This window comes from Mustela nigripes, chromosome 12 (assembly GCF_022355385.1).
Source record: "Mustela nigripes isolate SB6536 chromosome 12, MUSNIG.SB6536, whole genome shotgun sequence".
NCBI classification, from domain to species: Eukaryota; Metazoa; Chordata; class Mammalia; order Carnivora; family Mustelidae; genus Mustela; species Mustela nigripes.
The window spans coordinates 25302069-25325271 of record NC_081568.1 but is presented as its reverse complement, the minus strand read 5'-3'; the positions used below and the strand labels follow the sequence as shown (position 1 = coordinate 25325271).

The following is a 23203-nucleotide window of genomic DNA, read 5'->3' as shown; positions in this document are numbered from 1 at the left end:
GGTGACCGTAGGATCGTTGGACGACAGCGACATTCTTGCTCTCCAATCGCCGGAGAGTCCGGAAAAAACACTCTCTGGATTGGCCAGAGGAAACATCTCTCCAGGTTCATTCAAGAAGTAGCTTGGCGCGGGGCTAGGCCGGCAGCGCCTTCTGCCCAATCAGAGGACGCACGAGGCGGGCTTTGCCGGAGCGGAGCCTATCCCCGAAGACGAATCTCTGCCCGTCGGATGCCGGCCGCGAGCGGAGGGGGCGTGGCCTCAGGCCACGGGCTCCCGACTCCCTGGGCCCGCGCGCGGAGTGGGCGGGGCGAGCGGTGTCAGCGGCGGAGCCGGATGCGGGCGTCGCCGCGGCCGCAGCGGCCCTGGGGATGGGCGGAGCCCCAGCCGCCAGTGCTGGTGGCCGCCGCCGCTGCGGATCCCGAGCGGCCGCCTCTGCTCCCTCGCGTCGCTGCTTCCTAGGGCGGCGGTATGCTGGGGAAAGGGGTAGTCGGCGGTGGCGGCGGCACCAAGGCGCCCAAGCCCTCTTTCGTGTCGTACGTGCGCCCTGAGGTGAGGGGGCGCCGCGCGGGCGGGGCGTCGGGCTGGAGCTGCCGGGGCGAGGGGCGCCGGGAGCCCCCTCCCCGCTGCGGGGAGGGCCGCGGGCGCTTCCTGTGCGTGTGCGGGAAGGAAGCCGGGCGGGGTGAAGCCCTCGGGGGACGCGTTGGGATCTCGCGCGGGCTGAGATGGGGACCTCCGGCGCGGGCAGGCAGGTGCCCGAGAGTCGGGCCCCGTCGCCGGCGGCCAGATGAAGGGGCCCAAGCCGGGTAGGTGCTGGCGGCCCGGGCCGCCCCTGCCTGCCTTGGCGTGGAGCTGGGGTCCCGGGCACCGCGGGAGCGGAAGGGCTGCGTGCTCCGGGCCCCGGTGGGGACCTGCCCAGAGCCCGCCGCCTGGGTGGGTCTGCCCTGCCCTTGGAATTTCTCAGTTCAGTCTTCGGAGCTCGCCTGTCTCAGCTGCGTGCTTGTAAAGGGGCCGTTTGATGCCGCTGGCGGGATACCGTGTACGGCCTCCCGCCTCCTGTCAGCAAGCAGTGCGGCTCTCTCCCTTGTGAATTCCCCTCTGTCATTTCTTCCCCCTTTCATTTCACCGCCTCTTGCCTTCCTCCTGGGGTTTTACGGTCAAGTTCATTCATTCATAAAATATTTTTTTGAGCTCCTACATTGTTCTGAACCCTTGGGATATACATCAGTGAACAAAACAAGAGATCCCTGCTCTCCTGGCGCGTATTTGAGGGAGAAGGGAGTAGACAATAAGTAAAATAAACACAAGTAAATGACATGGTTATATTAGAAGGTGCTAACTATCAGGAGAAAAGGAAAGGCACCATTTTCCTCCTTGGCACAGTGGCGCTTGAGCAGACTTGAAGGATGTTTGGGGTCTGAGGAAAGAGTAGTGCTGGTGGAGGGAAGTCTGGAGTGTTGGAAGAACATGAAGGAAGAAGCCTAGTAGGTGAGGGCAAGAGTCGTCGGAAACCAGGTAGGAGAGGTTAGAGCTTGTAGGCCATTGTGAGGACTTCTTGAGCAATAGTTCCCAATCCAGATGCCTAATGAGGTGCATTCTTATTTTGGATTCCTGAAGGTTTTTCCGGCTCCTCTCCCCAGTAGTTTAAGCAGCAATGTGCAGGAGCACTGTCGAACTCATGTCTTCAGCTGCCTTCCCAGTCTTGATCAGGGACTGTTTCTGTAAGACCACCTGAGGCTTGAAGCCTTCATACACGCATCTTCAAGTTCACAATGTGTGTGTTTTCACTAGTTGAGAATACTCTTGTAATGGGTTTTATTTTTAGTCCTAATTTGAAAATAAAACCACTTCCTCCTTAGATCCTTGATAAGGAGGCAGGGTCATCTTGAATTTTCAACAGGCTTCCCTTGTCTTGTGGGTTAGTAATGTCGGTGTCTCTTTGTGTCTTTTTTGATTGAGCCCTTGCTGAAGTACAACTGATCTTTAACCTTTCCTGTTCAGGGAGATTAAACTACAAATGGAAAGTCTTCTGAAATGTGGCCAGAGTTCAAGAATGTTCAAATTTTTCATCCACCAAGTGCACATGTTGTAATTAGGCATGTTTTTCCTCTTTGCCCACAGTGCCTGATACATTTCCTTTGAGGGATAATTAGGGAAGGGGAGCGGTTCAGTCTCAAAAGGGTCACATTTTTCGCATCCTTATAGTTGGCAGTTTTGTTTTCTTGCAATGAAATAGTGCTGTGTAGGCACTATATTTCTTTGTTGTAATCTGTCTCTAAAAATATTTTGAACTGAGGGACGGGCTCTGACCTAAATTGCTTATAGTTCTTAAAAGATAAGGGTATGAGCGGGGTGAGAAAGCAGTTTGTTTTTAAATGTATAGCCTTTGGAAACTTCCACGTGAACACCTTTGAGGTGTAGCTTATACCTCTGAGAATACGGAGTCTGACAACTTCTTGGCTCACTCAGTAGGAGGAGTTCCTCAGAACACTTCTCTGGACTGTCATGTTTCTACTCCTTTCCTTCATACTGCTTTCATCTTTACTGCGTTTGGTGTATGTCTTCTTGTCACTTCTCTGCATGTGGTTTGCTTTTGTTAGCCGGAAAATCGAAGGTTTCTCGGGTGCCTTTCTGCTGGTACATCACTGAGCTGCCAGAACAGTCTTCACACATTACGATACAGTGATACCTGTGCCTGGTGATCAGCTTGTTCTTGGCTGATCAGATCTTGGAAGGCTCAACAGTGGTTTTCTTAAGTACACCAGAGTCTGTCAAGAGTCAGCACTTTGTGTTAGAAACAGTAGGGCTTTACTGGGTAAAGTAGTTGAAGAGGATGTTTTTAAAGACAATGACTTATTTTTCCTCTGTGATTAGAGAGGATTGACATCTGTCATTGATCCTGTGTCTGTGAATGTGCACATTAAAATCCTGAACTGTAGTTTAGGGCCTTTGGACATGTTTTCTGAACTCTGACCAGAGGGTTACAAATCAGTAGAGCTTGTAAGGTGGAAGCCAATGGCTCTGGAAATCGAGGTGAATGGGAGGGAGAGAGCTGGGTCTTTCTTGGTGGTACCAGCCATCTCTGACTACCTCTAGAAACATCTCAGCATCACCATCCCAGCTTAGTCCCAGACAAGCAGTGCAAAGGACATTGTGCGTCTATGCAAGGGGACGCTAGGTGCTGAGCTCCCCTTCAGGGAGGCATTAGATTAGAGTTTGGAAGACAGATCCATTTTTCTTGCTAAATAAAACACTTGTTTGAATTATTATTTCAGAAGCTGTAAGTGTTCATTGTAGAAAAATAAGAAAATATAGATTTTCAAAGAATTTTTTAAAGAAAAATTGTAAGTAACTCAGAGTATACCCTGTCAGATATGTGTGTAGGTGTATGCATATGTTTTTGTAAAATAGGTTTAATACTGCAAATCATATTATTTTGTAATCTGCCTTTTCAGCAGAAATTTGTATTGTAAATGTCTTTCCATATCTGTTGTTAGCCTATAATTTCATTTTAACTTATATCTGTTTTCCACAACAGAAACACCCACTGTGATGGGGAGACATTAGGTGGCACAAAGAACCAAAGAAAGCAGTGTGATTTTTTTTTTAAGGGTTTTATTTATTTTGAGAGAGAGAATGTGTGCATGCACGTGAGAGGGTTGGGGGATGGGCAGAGGGAGAGAGAGTCTCAAGCAGGCGGCACACCCAGTGTGGAGCCCGACCTGGGGCTTGATCTCCTGACCCTGAGATCATGATCTGAGCTGAAATCAAGAGTCAGACGCTTAACTGGCTGAGCCACCCAGATGCTCTGTGATTTTTTTTAAGTTTATTTATCATCACTTATCATGGGGCTCAAGCTCGAGGTCAAGAGTTGCATGTTTTACCAACTGAGCCAGCGCATCCCCTATTTGTAGATTTTTAGATTTGGGAGAAAATTTAAAGATAATCTACTTCACCACTGTACTCTTCCACTGTAATACAGATATGGAAATGAGGCCCTGCAAGGTTAAGTGTCCTACCCAGCGCCACAGGAGTATTGCAGTCCAGAGATAAGAACTGTCTCCGGAGCTAGCACTGCCTGTGGCTCAGACAGGCCCACAGGAACTTGGGAAATGGATTCTTTGTATATGTGAGAAGAAAAAGCAAGAAAAGAAACGAAGATTGTTGGGGTGCCTGGGTGATTCAGTTGTTGAGTGTCTGTCTTCAGCTCAGGACCTGATCCCAGGATTCTGGGGTTGAGCCCCACATCGGACTCCCTGCTCTGCGGGAAGCCTGCTTCTCCCTCTCCCCCTGCTTGTGTTCCCTCTCTTTTTGTGTCTCGATCAATCAATAAATAAAATCTTAAAAAAAAAAAAAAAAGAAACAAAGATTGAGGAAGGGTAAAAAAACAAAATCCAGATTTAAGAACTTATTTTTTCTTTTCATTTATCCCTCAGGGAAAAGAATGTATTTGATTGCCTAATCTTCATTTATGGCCCTATCTTTTCATGGAGAGAAGTGAACTGATCTATGATCTTGTGTTTTTCCAAGAGATAATAGCTGGGGGTTTATATCAAAATAATACAGTGAATAATTACTAATATTTATTAGGCACTTCTGTGTCCCAGGAACTGTGTTATCTCATTTCATCCTTTCAACTCTCATATGCAGTGGATACTGTTACTTCCTTTTGTGTGTTTAGATATGGAGAGACCCAGTGTAGTACCTTGCTCGGGGTCACAGCTGACAAGAGGTGGTGCCAGAATTTAAACTCGCACAGTCTCACTCCAGGGCTGTTCTTCTCTCCTTGAACTTATGAATGCGGTAATATTAGTGAAACTAATATTAGTGAAACATGCCTGTAGTCCTGACTGGCATTTACACACTAAAGTGCTTTCTCATTCATGGTCTCTAGTGGCAGTTTCCTTCTTGGTTCCTGTTAGCTTCTCCAGCAGGTGACTGTGAGCGAATACAGGGTCCCTTGGAGATACAGCTAATTCATTCAGCAGATATTTACTTAGCACCTGCTGGTACCAGGCACTATTCTAGATGCTGGAGCTACAGAGCAGATGAAATGATTGAGATTGTTTTTTGGTGGAACACTACTATGTTGGATCACTGACTTTGATGACTTAGATGGATCCGTGACTAGAAGGCGTTGCTTTGTCCTAAAACAGACTTCTTTGCTCAGACCTAGCAATAAAAAATGCCTTTAAAAGCAAACTCTAGATCCATCACTTTTTTAAAGACTCTAACTTTTTTCCACTCCAAACTAATTTTTCTGATGGAAGAGTTTTCTCCTGGAGCTCAGAGGTCACTGACAGCGATTTAAAGGACATCAAAAAAAGAAAAAAAGGGACATCAAAAGTTCTTCCTAAAATGATCACTTTCTTAGCTGTGGCTTTAGCCTGATGATCTCTCCAAAGCTTCCTCTTTTTCTCTCCTGCATGTGCTTCCTGCGGCATCTCCCTGGATCCTCTCCAGTACTACTCAACTTCTGCAGATGGAGCATCAGAAGATGTCATGAGGCTATGTCAAGAGACACTTCCTGCAGTCTGATCAAGCAGCTGCCATACAGGCACCCTCGGTCTTAGAACCCGATGCTCTTCTGCACCCTACTTCCCTCTGATGTTAAAACCAGGGCTGCCATCAATAGCTTAGGCTGAGGACAACCCATACTTAAAATTTAAAGTTCTAGATTTTTCTCGGAACATCTTTAACAGGATGTTTGATATTCTTGGAAGACTTCCACATTAAACTATCTTTTGTGACAGTGTTCCTTAGTGAGAATTTGATTTTTCAGAGGCTAAAGCTTTTAATTTTTTTTTTTTTTAATTTTCCTTATGTTTGGGGTGGGGGTGAGGGTGAGGGGCAGAGAGAGAGAGAATCCCAAGCAGGCTCCATGCATGGTGCAGCTTGATCTCATGACCCTGAGATCATGACCTGAGCCAAAATTGAGTGGGTTGCTTAACCAGCTGAGCAACCCAGGTGCTCCAACCAAAGCTTTTTTTTTTTTCTTTCTTAATTTATTTATTTTAGAGAGAGAGCACATGTGCCTGCGTAGGCAGGGAGGGGCAGAGGGAGAGAGAAAAACCCAAGCCGACTCCTTGCTGAGTGTGGAGCCTGATGTGGGGCTGGATCCCACTACCCCAAGATCCCAGCCCAAGCTGAAACCAGCAGTTGGATGCCCACCTGGCTCTGCCACCCAGGTGCCCCCAAAGCTTCATTTTGATCACCTTAAAAGATGTATATTTATTTTTATGATAAAGACAATATTAAGAAAAGACAATATAGCAAAGTTTTAAACATCAGAAGTTAGAAAAATAAAGTCACCGTCAGTTATGCTACCTTAACCAAAGCAGTTAGTTACACTGTTTAGTATGTTCTTGCTTTGTCCGTGGGTGTACCTTATGGTTTCAAGCATAATATCTGTGAAGATGTGTAACCTGAATGTGGTTGTCAGCTTTGAAGGTAGTACTGCCGACCCCTCCCGGTAGAGCGTGCACCTTGAGTTGTTTTCCTAGCAGGAAACCACCCTTAGTGTCTCCTGCGTTACGCTTGTGACTTCTGACCCAAACACTGGGTTTGCAGTTTAATGAATCATTTAAAATAAACCTCTTGAGGGGTTCTTGGATGGCTCAGTTGGCTGGGCATCTGCCTTCTGCTCAGGTCATGATCCCAGGCCGTGCAGCCCGTTTCTCTTCTCCCTCTGCCTGCCACTCTGCCTACTTGTGCTCTCTCTCTCTCTCTCTCTCTTTCTGTCAAATAAGTAAAATCTTAAAAAATAAAAAATAAAATAAACCTCTTGAGAGAGGTTGGGAGGTAGCATTGAACTATAATTCTTTTTTTTTTTAAAGATTTTATTTCTTTATTTGACAGAGAGACAGCGAGAGAGGGAACACAAGCAGGGAGAGGGAGAAGCAGGCTTCCCACTGAGCAGGGAGTTGGACGCCAGGCTCCATCCCAGGACCCTGGGATAATGACCTGAGCCAAAGGCAGCTGCTTAGCGAGTGAGCCACCCAGGCACTCGTGGAATAATTCTTATAATCTCTCATCTTCTGTTGCTTTGGGAGAATGAGGAGGGGAGGTAAAAATGGAGAGGGGCTCTGAAAAGGAGTGAAGCTGCCCAAGAGCTGGAAGGACCACAGGGCCTCCTCCTTTCCATAGTGTCCTCTACTTGCCTCCAGGGTGCAACTCAAGGGAGAGCAAACTCCAGGAGAGCAAAAAGGACTGAGGGCAGTCCTTTAAGCCTTGGTTGTATTTCTTCCTGGAAAATGAGAAGAATAATACCATCTGATACGTAGGTATGAACTGGTGTGCACATTAAATGTGATTATGCGAATCCTTAGAGTATTCGGCGCATGGTTGGGCTTCAGTAGATGTGGGCTACTGTGATTGTTCAGAAGTTGTGGGTCAGGGCCATTTGGATGGCTTCAGAAAGTGCTTAATCATTAATCTTAGAATACAGAAATCTTTCCCAGCCAAGGTACCAATGAAAGTGATATATTTAGTTGTTGGGGTTGTTGCCATGGTATCATGACTGGAAAGTTCACTGTGTGGTAACTCTTTCTTAGAGTATTTTTCACTATCTCTTTTCCTCTTTTCTTTGTTCCTTTATACATTTGAGAATGATTTGATTATACTTAAAATTCCAACCTAATGAGAGCACTTACTTGTTGACTTTTTTCATTGTTAATATTTGGCCTTTGACATTTTGCTAGTTTCATTCTGTGGACCCGTTTTCCCTCTTCCTTCATTTCCTTTTTTTTTTTTTTTTTCCTTTTAAGTAACCTCTGTCCCCAACATGGGGCTTGAACGCGCAGCCCTAAGATAAGAGTTCTGGCTCTCCTGACTGAGCCAGTTAGGTGCCCCAATTGCCCCTCATTTCTTTCTTTCTTTTTTTTTTTTTAATGTATTTTATTTGTTTATTTGACAGAGAGCTAGAGAGAGAGAGAGCACAAGTAAGCAGAACAGCAGGGAGAGGGGGAGAGAGAGAAGCAGGCTCTCTGCTGACAGGGAGCCTGATGTGTGGCTTGATCCCAGGACCCTGGAATCATGACCCAAGCCGAAGGCAGCCGCTTAACCAACTGAGCCACCCGGGTGCGTAGGCCAAATTTTGTCCATTTAGCATGTCTGCTCAATGATTTGCTTAAGATATGAGTAAGTAAAATCAAATTGCCACCCAGGCACCCCTAAGATTTTATTTTTAAGTAATCGCTACAGCCAGTATGGAGCTCCCACTCAGAGCCCCCAGATTCAGAGTTGCGTGCTGTACCAACTGAGCCAGGCAGACACCCCAGTCTACCTTTCCCTTTGACAGATTGCCACCCCCTGTTTCAGACAATGGTCCTGAGCTGCTGGGCTTTTTGCTTTTCTCGATAAGAGAGTTCTAAAATTCCTGAGGATACCTTAAAGGGAGTGAGCCCGGTTTTTGGCTGTAATTCCTGTTTTGCTTTAATCTCTTGAGATCTACTCCCCAGTGTGATATTTACATCTCATAGTTTCTCCTTCCCCTGTACCAGGGAATGACTGTCCTCCCGGCAGGCCTATTTTGAACATGGGAAGAAATACCCGTGTCTGCGCAGCTCAGGACCAGTCACCAGGGGATCCGCAGCAACAGCTAGATGCAGTCAGTAGTAGTATGAACTTGAATTGGGAGAATTACTGATTGTGGAGCTACCATTTGCTCTGTGTCGGAATTAGGAATGCAGAAAAACAGTCTGTGCTCTCAGGAGGCTCTTACCCTGTGGGAGAGACAGCAGGTCCGCAGAGGGCCCTAGTGCCCAGAGGTGGGTGCTGCCTGGTTACGGAGGAGGAGCGCACAGAAGGCCTCTGCAAAACCCGCGGTAGCATCCGGCCTCATCTGAAGGCTGTGGAGGACTCGGAAAGGGCAGTGTGAGAGGGGGTGCTAGTGTGGAGAGGAGGGGGTGTTGCAGTGGGCAGGCAGGAGCGCCAGCGAGAGGCGCACAGCATGTCGGGACCAGGTGGTCGGAGCATCTGTCTCATACCTTACGTAAGGCATGCTGGGGGTGCGTTGGAGCTGAGTCCTGAACAGAGGAATCCAAGGGCTGCTGCTTGGACACGCAGGATTGTTTTCTGCTGTGATTGCTCCTTTACCGTCAAGTCAGTCTGGCCCTTTGTGAGGCTGCGGGCATCTTCTCCTTTGCCCCTGGTTCCTCCTGCTCTGGGGCCCTGGAGAAGCTCCTGCTCCGAAGCTTTGAGCTCCTCACTGGCTATTCAGCTGACCTAGTATTTATGTAGCAGTTGGAGGGGGGCGGGTGGTGCACAGAAGGCAAGGCCATGTGTTTTTGCAGCTGCTGTTCGTCACATCAGTTAACTGAAATGATGAGATTTGGACAGCCCCGCAGTTGCCACCTGCTACCTTCTCTAGCACTCGCACACATTCCAGTGCTGCCCTCTTTACTTGCAACGCCATGTGCTTGTTAGGAGCACGGCTTTGGAATTAGAGCCCTGCTGCTTGCTGTGTGGATTTGGTCTGGGTATTTGCCTTTTCTGAGCCTCGGTTTCCTCATCTATGAAATGGCAAAAAAAAAAAAATAGTAGTATTTAGTTCCTTTTTAAGATTGTTGTCTTTTTTTTTAAAGATTTTATTTATTTATTTGACAGAGCACAAGCAAGGGGAGCAGCAGGGAGAGGGAGAAACAGGGCTCCCCGATAAGCAGGGAGCCCAGTGCAGGTCTCCATCTTGGGACCCCAGGAACATGAGCTGAGCTGAAGGCAGACACTTAACCGACTGAGGCTCCCAGGGGCTCTTGTTGTTAGTCTTAATTGAGGCAATCCACAGAAAGTTATTAACACAGTACCCAACATGTAGCAAACGCTCATTAAGCGTGAACTGTGGTTGTTACTACTCTTTACCCCAGAAGCTGCCACAGTGTGTGTGTTTGCATGTTGTTTGGGCCACCAGTGCAGGTCCCCATAGTGGCAAGATTTCCTCCATTCCCCTGTAGCATTGTTCTTTTTTTTTTTTTAATCATTTTTTAAAAGATTTTATTTATTTATTTGACAGAGATCCAAGTAGGCAGAGAGGCAGGCAGACAGAGAGGAAGAAGCAGGTTCCCCGCGGAGCAGAGAGACTGATACGGGGCTCGATCCCAGGACCCTGGGATCATGACCTGAGCCGAAGGCAGAGGCTTTAACCCACTGAGCCACCGAGGCGCCCCCGTAGCATTGTTCTTCCCTTGCATTCTCAGAGGCTTGTGTCCAGAGCCAGGGGTGCTGGCCTTTTTGCAGGACTGTGTCCTACCTGCAGTGGGTGCCTTTCTTGGTCCACCCAGAGGGCCTCCCCTCCTGCACAGCTTTCTTTTTCAGTGAGCTCTTCCATGGATTCCTACTCTGTCCTCTTCTTATAATGTTTTCTCTTGTCTTGGGGATGTCCAGGACAACCTGGGGTTTGGGCAGCATATTATGTCCTGGGCTTTATTGTCACAGGAGGCTCCCATCATTCCAGTTCGGCTTTCTTCTTTTTATTTATCTATTTTTAAGATTTCATTTATGTGTTCGAGAGGGAGAGATAGAGTCCACATGTAGAGGGAGTAACAGGCAGAGGGAGAAGCAGGCTCCTGGCTGAGCAAGGAGCCTGATGCCAGGCTCCATCCCAAACCTGAACCGAAGGCAGACGCTTAACCAACTGAGCCACCCAGGGATCCTGTGGCTTTTTTCTTTCAAAATTAGCCTTCCCCGCTGCTGCCAGCGACCCCTTCTTTCCCCGGCCAGCCAGTTGTACTCCAAACAGTTTCCGGGGTTCCCTTGTGAGTGGCCTTTTTGCTTGTCTGTCTGTATTTCTATTCATTCTACCCGCCCTGCTAGCATCTCGTGTGCTAGGAACCGTAGACTACAGCTGCTCAGCTGGTCTCTCCCTCTACCCGAGTCACCCTGCACACCTCAGCCAGGCTCCTGCTGGGTGCAGCCTTCATGTGTCATTTTCCTATTTAAGAGTCCTCCTGTCCACCTGCCTCCTCCCCAAATGTTAACACCTTTTCCAGACTCACTGCAGATTCCTTTTTTCTTCTGCTTTGTTGAAAGAGTGTTAGCTTGCATTTGGGAGGGCAGTGCTCTGCTCATTTCTGTGTGACTTTGAGGGAGCCCCCTTTAGCTCTTTGGCTCATTTTCTGATTCATACAGTTGGCTTAGGCAAGTGCTTTCAAACCTGTTTGCACAAAGGGACGCTGGGTGGCACAGTCGGTTGTGTTGGACTGTTGGTTGCGGTGCTGGTCATGATCTCTGGGTGGTTGGGTTGAGTCCCGAGTGGAGCACCGCGGCAGGCTCTGCGCTCAGCATGGAGTCTGCTTGAGATTCTCTCTCCCTCTGCCCACTCCCCACCCCCACCCTTGCACATGCCCTCCCTCTCCCTCAAATAAATCTTTTTTTTTAAATATTTTATTTATTCGTTTGAGATTCACTTGAGATGATTCTTGAGATTAAGAGTCATTCATGCTTCTTGACAGGAATCACTTTAACAGATGACTGCTGGGGCATAAAGACCAGCAACCACACTCACGGCCGACCACAGCTCTGCACCTCAGCCATCCAAATCACTCTCCAGCAGAAATAAAAAAAGAGCCTCAGAATGATGCTCCCACCAGCTACTGCTGGGGATTAGGGGGTAGGAACGGAATGGTTGGGTTATGGACGTTGGGGAGGGTATGTGCTATGGTGAGTGCTGTGAAATGTGTAAGCCTGATGATTCACAGATCTGTACCCCTGGGGCAAACAATACATTATTTGTTAATTAAAAAAAAAAGAAAAGCATGAGTGAGTAATACTTTCACTGCCATTCAGTGAATGAGGAACTGTCATACTAGACTGAGGGATTTAATTTGAGCCTTAGTGAGCAGTTACTTTCTTCCTTTTAAAAAAATCTGAGGTAAGGGGAAAAAAAGCAGTCTAAATATGCAAGAAAGGATTTAGAATGGGCACATGAGTATTTCTCAGTTCTTAGGGTAATGCACTAATAGAGGCTATTTCCTGTTTCCCTGTCCTGAACACTTGTTAGAATTGAAAGGGTACTTGATGATATTATTTTGTAATAGGGAAAAAGTTTTGTTTTTAGATTTTATTCATTTATTTGACAGACAAGCAGGAGGAGTGGGGGAGGGAGAAGCAGGCTCCCTGCTGAGCAGGCGTCCTGATATGGGGCTCATGGGCATTGCCTGGGATCATGACCTGAGCCGAAGGCAGATGCCCAATGACTGAGCCACCCATACGCCCCAGGAAAAAAGTTTAAGATCGGTAGTTACCTAGGGCTAGGAGTGGGGTTGGAGGGTTGGCATCAGGGAGAATGCTAATAGTACTATGCTGATGAGTACCATGTTTCTTTTAGGTGTGATGAAAATACTCTAAAATTGGTTGTGGTTATAGTTGTTGTACAACTATAGTACAACTCTGAATATACTAAACACCATTGAATTGTGCACTTTATTTTATTTTATTTATTTTTTTTTTAAAGATTTTTATTTATTTATTTGACAGAGAGAAATCACAAGTAGATGTAGAGGCAGGCAGAGAGAGAGAGGGAAGCAGGCTCCCTGCTGAGCAGAGAGCCCGATGCGGGACTCCATCCCAGGACCCTGAGATCATGACCTGAGCCGAAGGCAGCGGCTTAACCCACTGACCCACCCAGGCGCCCTGTGCACTTTAGTTTTTAAAGATTTTATTTATTTATTTGACAGAGGAATAGAGCCAGAGAGCACAAGCAGAGGGAATGGCAGAGGGAGAAAGGGAAGCAGGCTCCCTCCTAAGCAGGGATCCCAGTGTGGGGCTTGATCCCAGAGTACTGGGAACCTGAACCGAAGACAGATGATTAACCTACTGAGCCACCCAGGCACCCTGAATTGTGCACTTTAAGTAGGTGACCTGTAGGGTGTATGAATTTATCTTTGTGTTTTTGTTTGTTTGTTTTTTAAAGTAAGTTCTATGCCCTATGTGGAGCTTTGAGCTCACAGCCCTGAGATCAAGAGTCCAGGGCTTTACTGACTAAGCCTGCCAGGCGCCCCTGAATTAGGTCTTAGTACAACTTTTACAAAAATGGAGTAAAACCCAGAAGTACTAAACTTGTGTTTTAAACTTTCTCAGGTGTTGGAACTCCTGAGAAAAAGTCCTGGCTTCATCACCTGTTTAGCTATATGAGCCCTGGCACATGATTTACCCTCTTGGAGCTTTAGTGGCCTTATCTGTAAAGTGGGGATGAGAATACTTTATAGGATCATTACCAAGATAAATTATATAGGGCATATGAAAGTGGATGTACTAAAATCTCCAGTAAATTATATATTTTTGTGCTTAAGTTAGATCTGTATTTTGATAATAGATGTGCTTTTTTTTTTTTTTTTTTTAATATGTTATTATTTATTTGAGAGGGTGTAGAAGCGAGAGAACACAAGCAGGGGGAGAAGCAGTCTCCTGTTGAGCAGGGTGTCCCACACTGGGCTTGATCCCAGAACCCTGAGATCCTGACCAAAGTCAAAGGCAGACGCTTCACCGGCTGAGCCACCCAGGCGTCGCATGGATAATAGATGATTAGTCTGAAATGTCTTTGAGAGTTCCCAGCTAGCCGTATGCCATGAACACTTACTGAGGCTGAGAACTGATTTGCATGATGAGTAAATAGCAGAGTCCTCAAAGACCGATACCGGAACGGCTCAGTCTGTGGTCTGTTGCTTGGAGTCCAGACAGATTGTCAGGTCGCCTCTTACTGCATGTCTGCTTCCCTGGCTTCTGTTTTCTGGCCAGGGTAATTGTTGTTTGTACGCTAAAGACAGGGTATAGTTAGTGGAGTGGAGCTGTGGTTAACGGGAAAGCTGTTACCTGGTCTTGGTTTCAGAGGGCAATGAGCCTGCTAGTCAGGCTGGCTCCGAAGGGAGTGAGCCCTCTGGCCAGGAGCGGGCCAGCAGTCCTAGGAATTAGCTCCGGGAAACAAATCCTGTCTTGGTTTCTAGCTCCCTAGAACTGGACTGGGGGTAGATTGATTTAGCTTCTAGTCTCTGTCTTCAGTGACGAGGCTTCATATTTAAAGTCTGGCTTTGAGGGGCGCCTGGGTGGCTCAGTCATTAAGCATCTGCCTTCTGCTCAGGTCATGATCCCAGAGTCCTCGGATCGAGCCCCGAATCGGCCTTCCTTGCTCAGCAGGAAGCCTGCTTCTTCCCCTCCCACTCCCCCTGCTTATGTTCCCTCTCTCACTGTGTCTCTCTCTGTCAAATCAATAAAATCTTAAAAAAAAAAATAAGTAAAGTCTGGCTTTGAACATGTGCCAGACCCACTGATGGGGCTAGAATGCATTTCACAAAGCCCGTGAGATGTGTGATAAGGGTTCAGTAATCCTTGGCACTAGTCATGTACTCAGGTAGTGATTTTAATTTTTTTTTTTTTTTTTTTGGCAGAGAGAGACACAGTGAGAGAGAGAACACACAGAGGGAGTGGGAGAGGGAGAAGCAGGCTTCCCATTGAGCAGGGAGCCTGATGCGGGGCTTGATCCCAGGACCCTGGGATCATGACCTGAGCCGAAGGCAGGCGCTTAACAACTGAGCCACTCAGGTCCCCTGGTAGTGATTTTTAATAGAGCTGTTTATTAAAAAAATCTGTCAAGAACTATGCTTAGGATTAAAGAATATTACCAGGATCAAGGATTATTTGTGTCTTTGTATGTTTTTGTGTACATATTCTTTCAGTACACTTTTATTGACGGTTTACTATCCGAGGGTAAAAAGTACAAAACTGAGGAGCATAAAGGGAAGGGAGGGGAAAAGTGAAACAGGACGAGATCAGAGAGGGAGACAAAACACAAGAGACTCAATCATAAGAACCTGAGGGTTGCTGGAGGGGAGGTGGGGGATGGGGGTAGCTGGGTGATGGGCATTAAGGAAGGCAGGTGATGTGATGAGCACTGGGTGTTGTACGCAGCTGATGAATCATTGAACTCTACCTCTGAAACTAATAATACACTATATGTTAATTAACTAATTTTAAATACAAAAGTAAAATTTTAAAAAAATACACATAGGTGTGGCCTCAGCCTCCAGTTTGTGTCGCTGGTTGGGGAGGCAGACAAGGTAAAAGATTGTTGCGCTACTGGAGGGAGGGTGGACCAGAGAGAGCTTCACAGGGGTCTTGAACTTCACGTAGATAATGGATTGACCTGCCCGTGGCCGCCCTGGGGGCTAGATGGTGGCAGGGTGGCTGTGGTCACGGCAGTGTGCAAGGTGAGAGGTGATGGTGGCTGAAAGTAAGAGCGGCAGCGGGGATGGGCCGATGTGGACGGATTCTGGAGCGATCGATAAAGCCGAGCAGACAGGATAGGAGGGCCAGGGAGTAGTTAGGACTCCTGGGAAAAAAAAGAATGACTCCTGGGTGAAGGGAGGCGTGCGGGTGAAATGGGTGATGGGGACAAAGGAGGGCACTTGTGGTGAACAGTGCGCGTTGTATGGAAGTGTAGAACCACTGTATTGTACACCTGACACTAATATTACACTGCATGTTCACTAACTGGAATTTAAATAAACACCTTTTTTAAAAAAGGAAGGAAGGAAGGACTCCTGGGTGTCAGCTGATGCGACTGACCATCGAATCAGAGCCCAGAGGAAGATGGACAGGCTGGGGGAGAGCGGGGAAGTGATGAGCTGATTTTGAAATGTGAATTTGGGGGATGTTAGGAACATTCCAGTGCAGGTGGCCAGGCGGCTGTTGGGGGTGTCCAGGCCTGGAGCGCTGAAGAGGGACCTGGAGTAGCGAGTCACTGGGGCTCATCCTCTCTGTTGCTGGAAGTGCCGTGGGTGGGCGAGCTTACGAGGGAACACAGGTCTTGTGAGGAGGGAGGAGGACCCTGTCCGAAAGGAGACTTGTGGAAGAGCAGCCGGAGAGTGGTTATTTGGCCTAGAACTCATTTCTGCTGATTTCCAGGGCTCAGGATAAATGACACTTCCTGAGAGTAGCAGTCTGTCTGACCCCGTCCGAATGTGGCTGGATGCCCCTGCTCTGCTCCCATCAGCCTGTCGCCTGTCCTTCTCCAAACGCAGCAGCTTGCACACGGCTCTGTTACAGCTTGTGCTGTGCTCCGCGCCTGCTGCTCTGGGAAGACCGAGGCCGTGGGTTCTCTCCTGGATTCGTGGTGCTGGAATACAGCGAAAGAAGTGACAGCTCAGTCCGTGGAAGAGTCTGTGGAAGGCCGGGAGGCAGAGTCCTGGAGATGGCTGTGGCCAGCCGGCAGAGGCAGTTGGACTGTAGTGAGGAACACGATTCTGATCAGGCCGACTGAGGCTCCAGTCCCACCTCACTTAACCTTGGCCAGCTTGGGTTCCTCATCTGTGACATGAGAACGCTGATAGCCGCTAACAGAGTCGTGAGGACTGCAGGAGCTGGTGCATTCTTTGTACGATCTTCTGTCCACCTCTAGTATTTATGGCACCGTTTGCCCAGTGTTCCAATGATTACTTTTTATTTGTCTGAAGTTAGGGAGGGCAGAAGTCACTTATTTATCTTTAAATCCTATGCACTTGGCATTAGGATGTTCAGGAGCTTTTTGTTGAAGTGAATTGGTGCATATTAGAGATGGGTCACCTTGCTGCTCAGAGTAACCCAGATCCCGCCCAAGTGTTGACTCCCAGGTTTTGCCCCTCGGGCTCATTAGAGCCCTGTGCTTTGGGCCACTCCTCAGAAATCTAGTTCGGAGAAGGGATCACAGTGACAACTTGTTAATGCCAGGCCTGCTGTGTGATATGGATTCTGGTAGGTGTGTCTCCTTGGGGCCATACACTTGCTGAAGAATGGGTGGCAGTTCTCAGTCTTATCTGGCGTACGTTGCCAGCATAGGAGTGCTTCTGGCTCCTGGGGTGAGGGTGATGTTGGGGGGGGGGGATGGGCAGCTGCCCCTCCTGGGGAAGGTTGATATTCACAGTGGGAACAGGAACAGATACAGCAAATTTTTTTTTTTTTTAAGATTATTTATTTATTTATTTGACAGAGAGAGAGATCACAAGTAGGCAGAGAGGCAGGCAGAGAGAGAGAGGAGGAAGCAGGCTCCCCGCTGAGCAGAGAGCCCGATGCGGGACTCGATCCCAGGACCCTGAGATCATGACCTGAGCCGAAGGCAGCGGCTTAACCCACTGAGCCACCCAGGCGCCCAAGATGCAGCAATTTTTGATCTGTGGGGTGGAATGTCTGGAAACTGGAAGACTTGTTATTCATGCCCTTAACGTCTTTTAAAATTAAAACAAAAGGAATACCCAAATCATTGGGGTAAATGATGGAATAAGAAATTAACAACAACAAAAAAACCCCAACTCCTGTCCTAGCACCGTGGCAGAACTGTTCTCCATTTCTGTTCAGACACTGTTCTAACTGAATTCAGGCCACTGGGATACCCTAGTTTTGAAAATGTGGACACGCGGAGACTGCTGGCAGCCGTCCGTGCATTCTTCTGTACCGTCATGGCACAAAATGTCCACGCTCAGAGGGAGTAGCAAGAGGTGCTGCACAAAGCATTTGGTCCATTTTTAACTGCCACATTTGTTGAAAATTTGCAGCATTTTCAAATGAGTTCGTTCTCAGAGATCTTGCAGAGTTCAGGAAAAGTCTGTCAGTGTAACTAGGTGAATCAGTTTTGTGTGATTATTATTACTTTTTTAAGATTTTATTGATTTGACAGACAGAGATGACAAGTAGGCAGAGAGGCAGGCAGAGAGAGAAGAGGAAGGAGGCTCCCCGCTGAGCAGAGAGCCCGATGTGGGGCTCAATCCCAGGACCCTGGGATCATGACCTGAGCCGAAGGCAGAGGCTTTAACCCACTGAGCCCCAGGCGCCCCAGTTTTGTGTGATTATTAAAGAGCCATGCTTTTCTACCTTTTTCCCCCTACACATTGAACCAAGATAGTTAATTGGGGTCAGTAAGGACTTTGATCCCATGTTTCATTGCTCTGGAAGTAAGATTGGTCCCATTTGCTGGTTAGGCAGCTGGGTAGGGAGTGTCAAGAGTTGAAGGATGGGGGGACCGAAGGAGTACAGGGTCAAGAGGAAGTCCAGGCCCCCCTCTGAAACCAGGGGGCAATTTAAGAAAGCATAGAGGTGGGCGCCTGGGTGGCTCAGTGGGATAAGCCTCTGCCTTCAGCTCAGGTCATGATCTCAGGGTCCTGGGATCAAGCCCCGCATTGGGCTCTCTGCTCGGCAGGGAACCTGCTTCCCCCCCCCCCCCGCCCTGCCCCCCTCCCTATTGTCAACCTCTCGGTCAAGAAAAAAAAAAAAAAATAAAAAAAAAAAAAAAAAAAGAAAGCACAGAGGCAGCTGTCACTCCGTGTGAGTTGAATTGGCTGTAGGATCCTGGGATGACGCCAGCCCCATCTTCGGCTGTTGCGCTCCTGCAGTTCTAACTGGACAGCCTTCACGATTTCTGCTCTTTCTGGATTAATGCCACACACATGACAGGCTTGAATGGAATGCACTCTTTCTCCAGTACTTTACCATATGATGAGAGCATTTGGTGATGCCATCCATAGTAACGGCGCAAGCCTAGACAGATACTGTATCTGAAGCCATATGTTTCTCTGGTCCCTGCTCAAGTGATTTTAAAACCTCTCACTTCTTGGTCATTACTAATTAAATTAGTCAAGGAAATCTTTTGAACATGTTGCATGTGAAAGGTTTGTGTGGGGGGGTTCTGGGGATATTTGGTGAGCAAAAAAACAAAACAAAACAAAGATGTGTCCTCAAGGAGTTTAGATTGGTGGGGAGGTAGAGTTAAATAATTACATAACAGGGCGCCTGGGTGGCTCAGTGGGTTAAGCCGCTGCCTTCGGCTCAGGTCATGATCTCAGGGTCCTGGGATCGAGGCCCACATCGGGCTCTCTGCTCAGTGGGGAGCCTGCTTCCTCCTCTCTCTCTGCCTGCCTCTCTGCCTGCTTGTGATCTCTCTCTGTCAAATAAATAAATAAAAATCTTAAAAAAAAAAAAAAAGAATTGTTTAAAAAAAAAAATAATAATTACATAACAAATGTGAAATTTAACTATGGCAAGGGCTCCGAGGAAGAGAGAGATGGGGGGCTGTGAGAACCCAGTAACAGAAATGGCCCTTGTCCTGAGAGCTGATGAATACTTAGATTCACAGGGCAGAGAAGGGGAGAAGCATTCTGTAGAAGGAGCATCCTGTGGAAACACCTCAGGATGGGAAGGAGCAGGTATGGGAGGCTGAAAGAAGGCCAGTGTGGCCAACACGCAGACTGAGGAGGAGAATGGTAGGCAGGCAGAGTGACCAGGTGGGTAAGGGCCAGGCTGCACAGGGCCTCATAGGCCGCATCAGGGCACCATCTTCATCCCGCCAATAATGCAAACAAACTGTGCTCTGACAGGCTCGCTGCTTCTTTAGGGTGGAGAACGGATTAGAAAGTGGGCGGATGCAAGTAGACTGGCTGGTAAGACCACCTCCAAGTGGGAGATGGCAGCTTGAACAAGGTGATACTGGTGGAGATAAGGGAGGAACATGGATTCTAGAAACATTGAACCCGTGATACTGATGCAGTTTGGTGGTAGGTGGGATCTTGAGGCTGACAGAGGAGGGAGGTGTAAAGAGACTGTTAGGTTGGCCTCCAGACTACGTGTTCTTCAAGGGAAGCATGGACTTGGCAAGGCAGTACATAGCAGTATTCATCATGGCTGGAGCCTTTCCTGGAGTGTTGTGCATCGGAAGATTCCCACTGAACCCTCAAGGGTTTGTTGGGGTGACAGCTCAGAGACTTCTGCCTCAGGGGACCCAGGAGAATAAGTCACAAGAGGTAGTCACAAGAGCTCGGGAGGAGTTGAAGAAGCCCCAGGCAGAGCACTTCTCTGTGCGGCCAGCTCTTGCTCCTGGCCGGAGGTGTTTTCAGTTTTTGTTTTTTTCCCTTTGGCCTCTTGTTCCCTGTCTGCAGCACACTTTGTGGTTTTCCCTGGGGACTTCCTATGATTCTTGGTTTGACTTGGTTTCGGGTGGGTCTAGCAGATATATTCACTGATCATTTTGTCCCATTTTTCCTTCCTTCCATGTAAGGGGCCATGTGGCATCCTCTAAGGACACGGACCAAGACAGCTACGAGGTTGGACTTCACCTCCACACATACTAGCCATCCTGGTCGGGTGTCTTCATCTGCAAAATGGAGATAATAGTGGGCCTAAAAACGCCACTTCAAAGGCTTGCCATAAGGATTAAAGAAGTTAATAAGTATCAAACCCGTAAAACAATGCCTGACACAAACAACTCAAGAAATACTTACACCCTGCGGCTGGGTGGCTCAGTAGGCTAAGGTTTTTGATTTCAGCTCAGGTCGTGATCTCAGGGTTGTGAGATTGAGCCCTGCGCATGGAGCCTGCCTGAGTCTCTCTGCCCTGCCCCCTCTGTGCCTCCCCCCACCAAAATAATATATTTATCATTATTCACCTCTCAGTCTCCCTAAGGACTGGTCTTTGTAACTGTCCTCTTTGGCATTTACAGAGTGGACATTTGTGATTTCTGTAGTCCACAAGTGACCCCTGAGTCATGATTTACTAATCGTAGTGTTGATAGGGAAGAGATTGTATTTACTTATCCAATTGTAAATATCAGGTTGGATAGCCTTTAGTCACTCATCCAATAGATTTTCCCATGAAGACAACAGCTTACACACACTCAGAATGCAGCATGAGCGGGAGTGGGGTGTCCATGTGCGAATTTGATCCTGTCCTCTAACCCACTCCGAGATCCATGTTCAGACTCGGCGCTTCCAGACGTGGGTGCCCCTGTACCCTTGTTGGTAACTGCTTCCCCTCGCTTTCATTTAACTGTGCTCATTCTCCCACAATCAACAAGCAACGGATGTTACAACTCTTTCTCTTTCTCGGACACATTGAGATATTAACTCCATGTTTGTCAGTCCTTTGTTTTTCTGCGTAGTTCAGAAAGCTGTTGTAGGGGTGCCTGAGTGGCTCAGTTGGTTAAGTGTCTGCCTTTGGCACGGGTCATGATCCCAGGGTCCTGGGATTGAGCCCCATGTCAGGCTCCCTGCTCAGCAGGGAGAGCCTGCTTTTCCTTCAGCCAACTCTCCCTGCTTGTGTGCTCTCTCTCTCTGTCTCAAATAAATAAATAAATAAAATAGTTTTTAAAAAAAAGAAAAAAAAGCATCTGTCTTTTGCTCAGGTCATGATCCCAGGGTCTTGGGATTGAACCCCATGTTGGGCTCCCTGCTCAGTGGGGAGTCTGCATCTCCCTTTCCTCTACTCTCCCCACTCCTGTTGTGCGCTCTCGCTTTCTCTCTCTCAGACAACTAAAATCTTAGGAAAAAAAGCTGTTGTAAAATACAGGAGTGAGGGGGCGCCTGGGTGGCTCAGTGGGTTAAAGCCTCTGCCTTTGGCTCAGGTTGTGATCCCAGGGTCCTGGGATCAACCCCTCCATCAGGCTCTCTGCTCAGCAGGGAGCCTGCTTTCTCCTTTCTCTCTGCCTGCCTCTTCCCCTACTTGTGATCTGTCAAATAAATTAAAAAAAAATACAGGAGTGAGGACACAGGACATAGCCAATGAGACTCCATGCTGCCTTTTCTGACTCCTCCCCACCACCCAAACAGATAGCTTCCCAAATTAAAAGAAAAAAATTAAGTTTTTTGAGGGGAGGATTTTAAAGTTTATTTATTTACTTTTTTAGTAATCTTTACACCCAGTTTGGGGTTAGAATCCATGACCCTGAGATCAAAAGTCCCATGTTCTTCTAGCTGAACCAGCCAGGCACCTGGGTAAGTTTTTTTTTTTTTGGTTTTTTAGTTTTTTTAATGATTTTCTTTGTATACAATGACTTATTGGAGTCCCTTCAGCTATTTCTCTTCTTAGGACTGTTTTCTATTTTGTTTTGGGAATGGCTATTTGATGGTAGTGATCATGGTACTTATTTTTTCCTGAGTTTTTGTAAGAATTGGATAGTGTATAATTTATAATTATTTTGAACTATTAACCAGAGAAAGGTTAGATACTAGTGATGGTTGCCTACAGGTAGCTCCTTAAATTATACTGCTTAAGAACTTACATAGGTTTTTATTCTCAATTTGATACCAACTTTAAACAACTTACTCTCAAGAGAATCAACTATGGTGTGGTGCCTGGGTGGTTCAGTGGGTTGGGCCTCTACCTTCGGCTCAGGTCATGATCTCGGGGTCCTGGGATTGAGCCCTGCATCGGGCTCTCTGCTTGGCAGGGAGACTGCTTCCCCCTCTCTCTCTGCCTGCCTCTCTTCCTACTTGTGATCTCTCTCTCTCTGTGTCAAGTAAAATATAATAAAATCTTAAAAAAAAAAAGTCAGCTATGGAGAAAGCTTTACTTTTCGTACAGCTTATTGGAGCAGTCCCTTCCCTTCCTCAAATGCAGTGTTCTCTCTTTTTTTTTTAAGATTTTATTTATTTATTTGATAGACAGAGACCACAAGTAGGCAGAGAGGCAGAGAGAGAGGGGAAAGCAGGCTCCCTGCTGAGCAGAGAGCCTGATGCAGGGCTCAATCCAAGGACCCTGAGATCATGACCTAAGCAGAGGCTTAACCCACTGAGCCACCCAGGCGCCCCAAATATGGTGTTCTCTTAAAGAAGCCATTAGTCTACTCTCTGGGTCTTGCAGTGGGTTCAAAGTATTTTGTGTTGCAGGAGATAAAACACAAAATGACCATTTCTAACTCATTGTGGGCTTCTAGAAACAAATTCTTTTTTTTTTTTTTAAGATTTTATTTTTATTTGACAGAGACAGCGAGAGAGGAACACAAGCAGGGGGAGTGGGAGAGGGAGAAGCAGGCTTCCCACCGAGAGCAGGGAGCCTAGGACGTTGAGATCATGACCTGAGCTGAAGGCAGGTGCCTAACGACTGAGCCACCCAGGCACCCCAAAACAAATCCTATTAAGTGAAAAATGCCATTTCTTTTTCTTTTGCTTCATATATTCCTGTATACTCTGTCTTACGAAATTATGGCCACCTTGGGTGTCACTAACTGCAGGAGCTTCTGATCCACAGAAAAGAATTCAGAGTAGATTCAATTTAGTTTAATGTGGGAAATAGGACTGAGAGAGAAGTAGAAATTTTTCTTACTCTTGTGACAGAATCTTGAATAATTGTAACTCTAATTCTAGAGTGAATTCTTTTTTTTTTTTTTTTAAAGATTTTATTTATTTGACAGAGAGAAATCACAAGTAGATGGAGAGTCCCGCATCGGGCTCTCTGCTCAGCAGGGAGCCTGCTTCCCCCT

The 23203-nt window shown here is 47.2% G+C and overlaps 1 protein-coding gene across 2 annotated transcripts in view; it reads left to right on the top strand.

The window, feature by feature from the left end:
* The first annotated feature begins 327 nt into the window (after nt 1-327).
* Nucleotides 328-23203, top strand: part of MTMR12 (myotubularin related protein 12) — a 72480-nt gene continuing 49604 nt past the window's right edge. For both annotated transcript variants that reach the window (XM_059416958.1, XM_059416959.1), the window contains exon 1: nt 328-549. In XM_059416958.1, coding sequence (XP_059272941.1) covers nt 469-549 — 81 coding nt within the window. In that variant the 5' untranslated portion in view covers nt 328-468. The remainder of the gene's footprint in view (nt 550-23203) is intronic.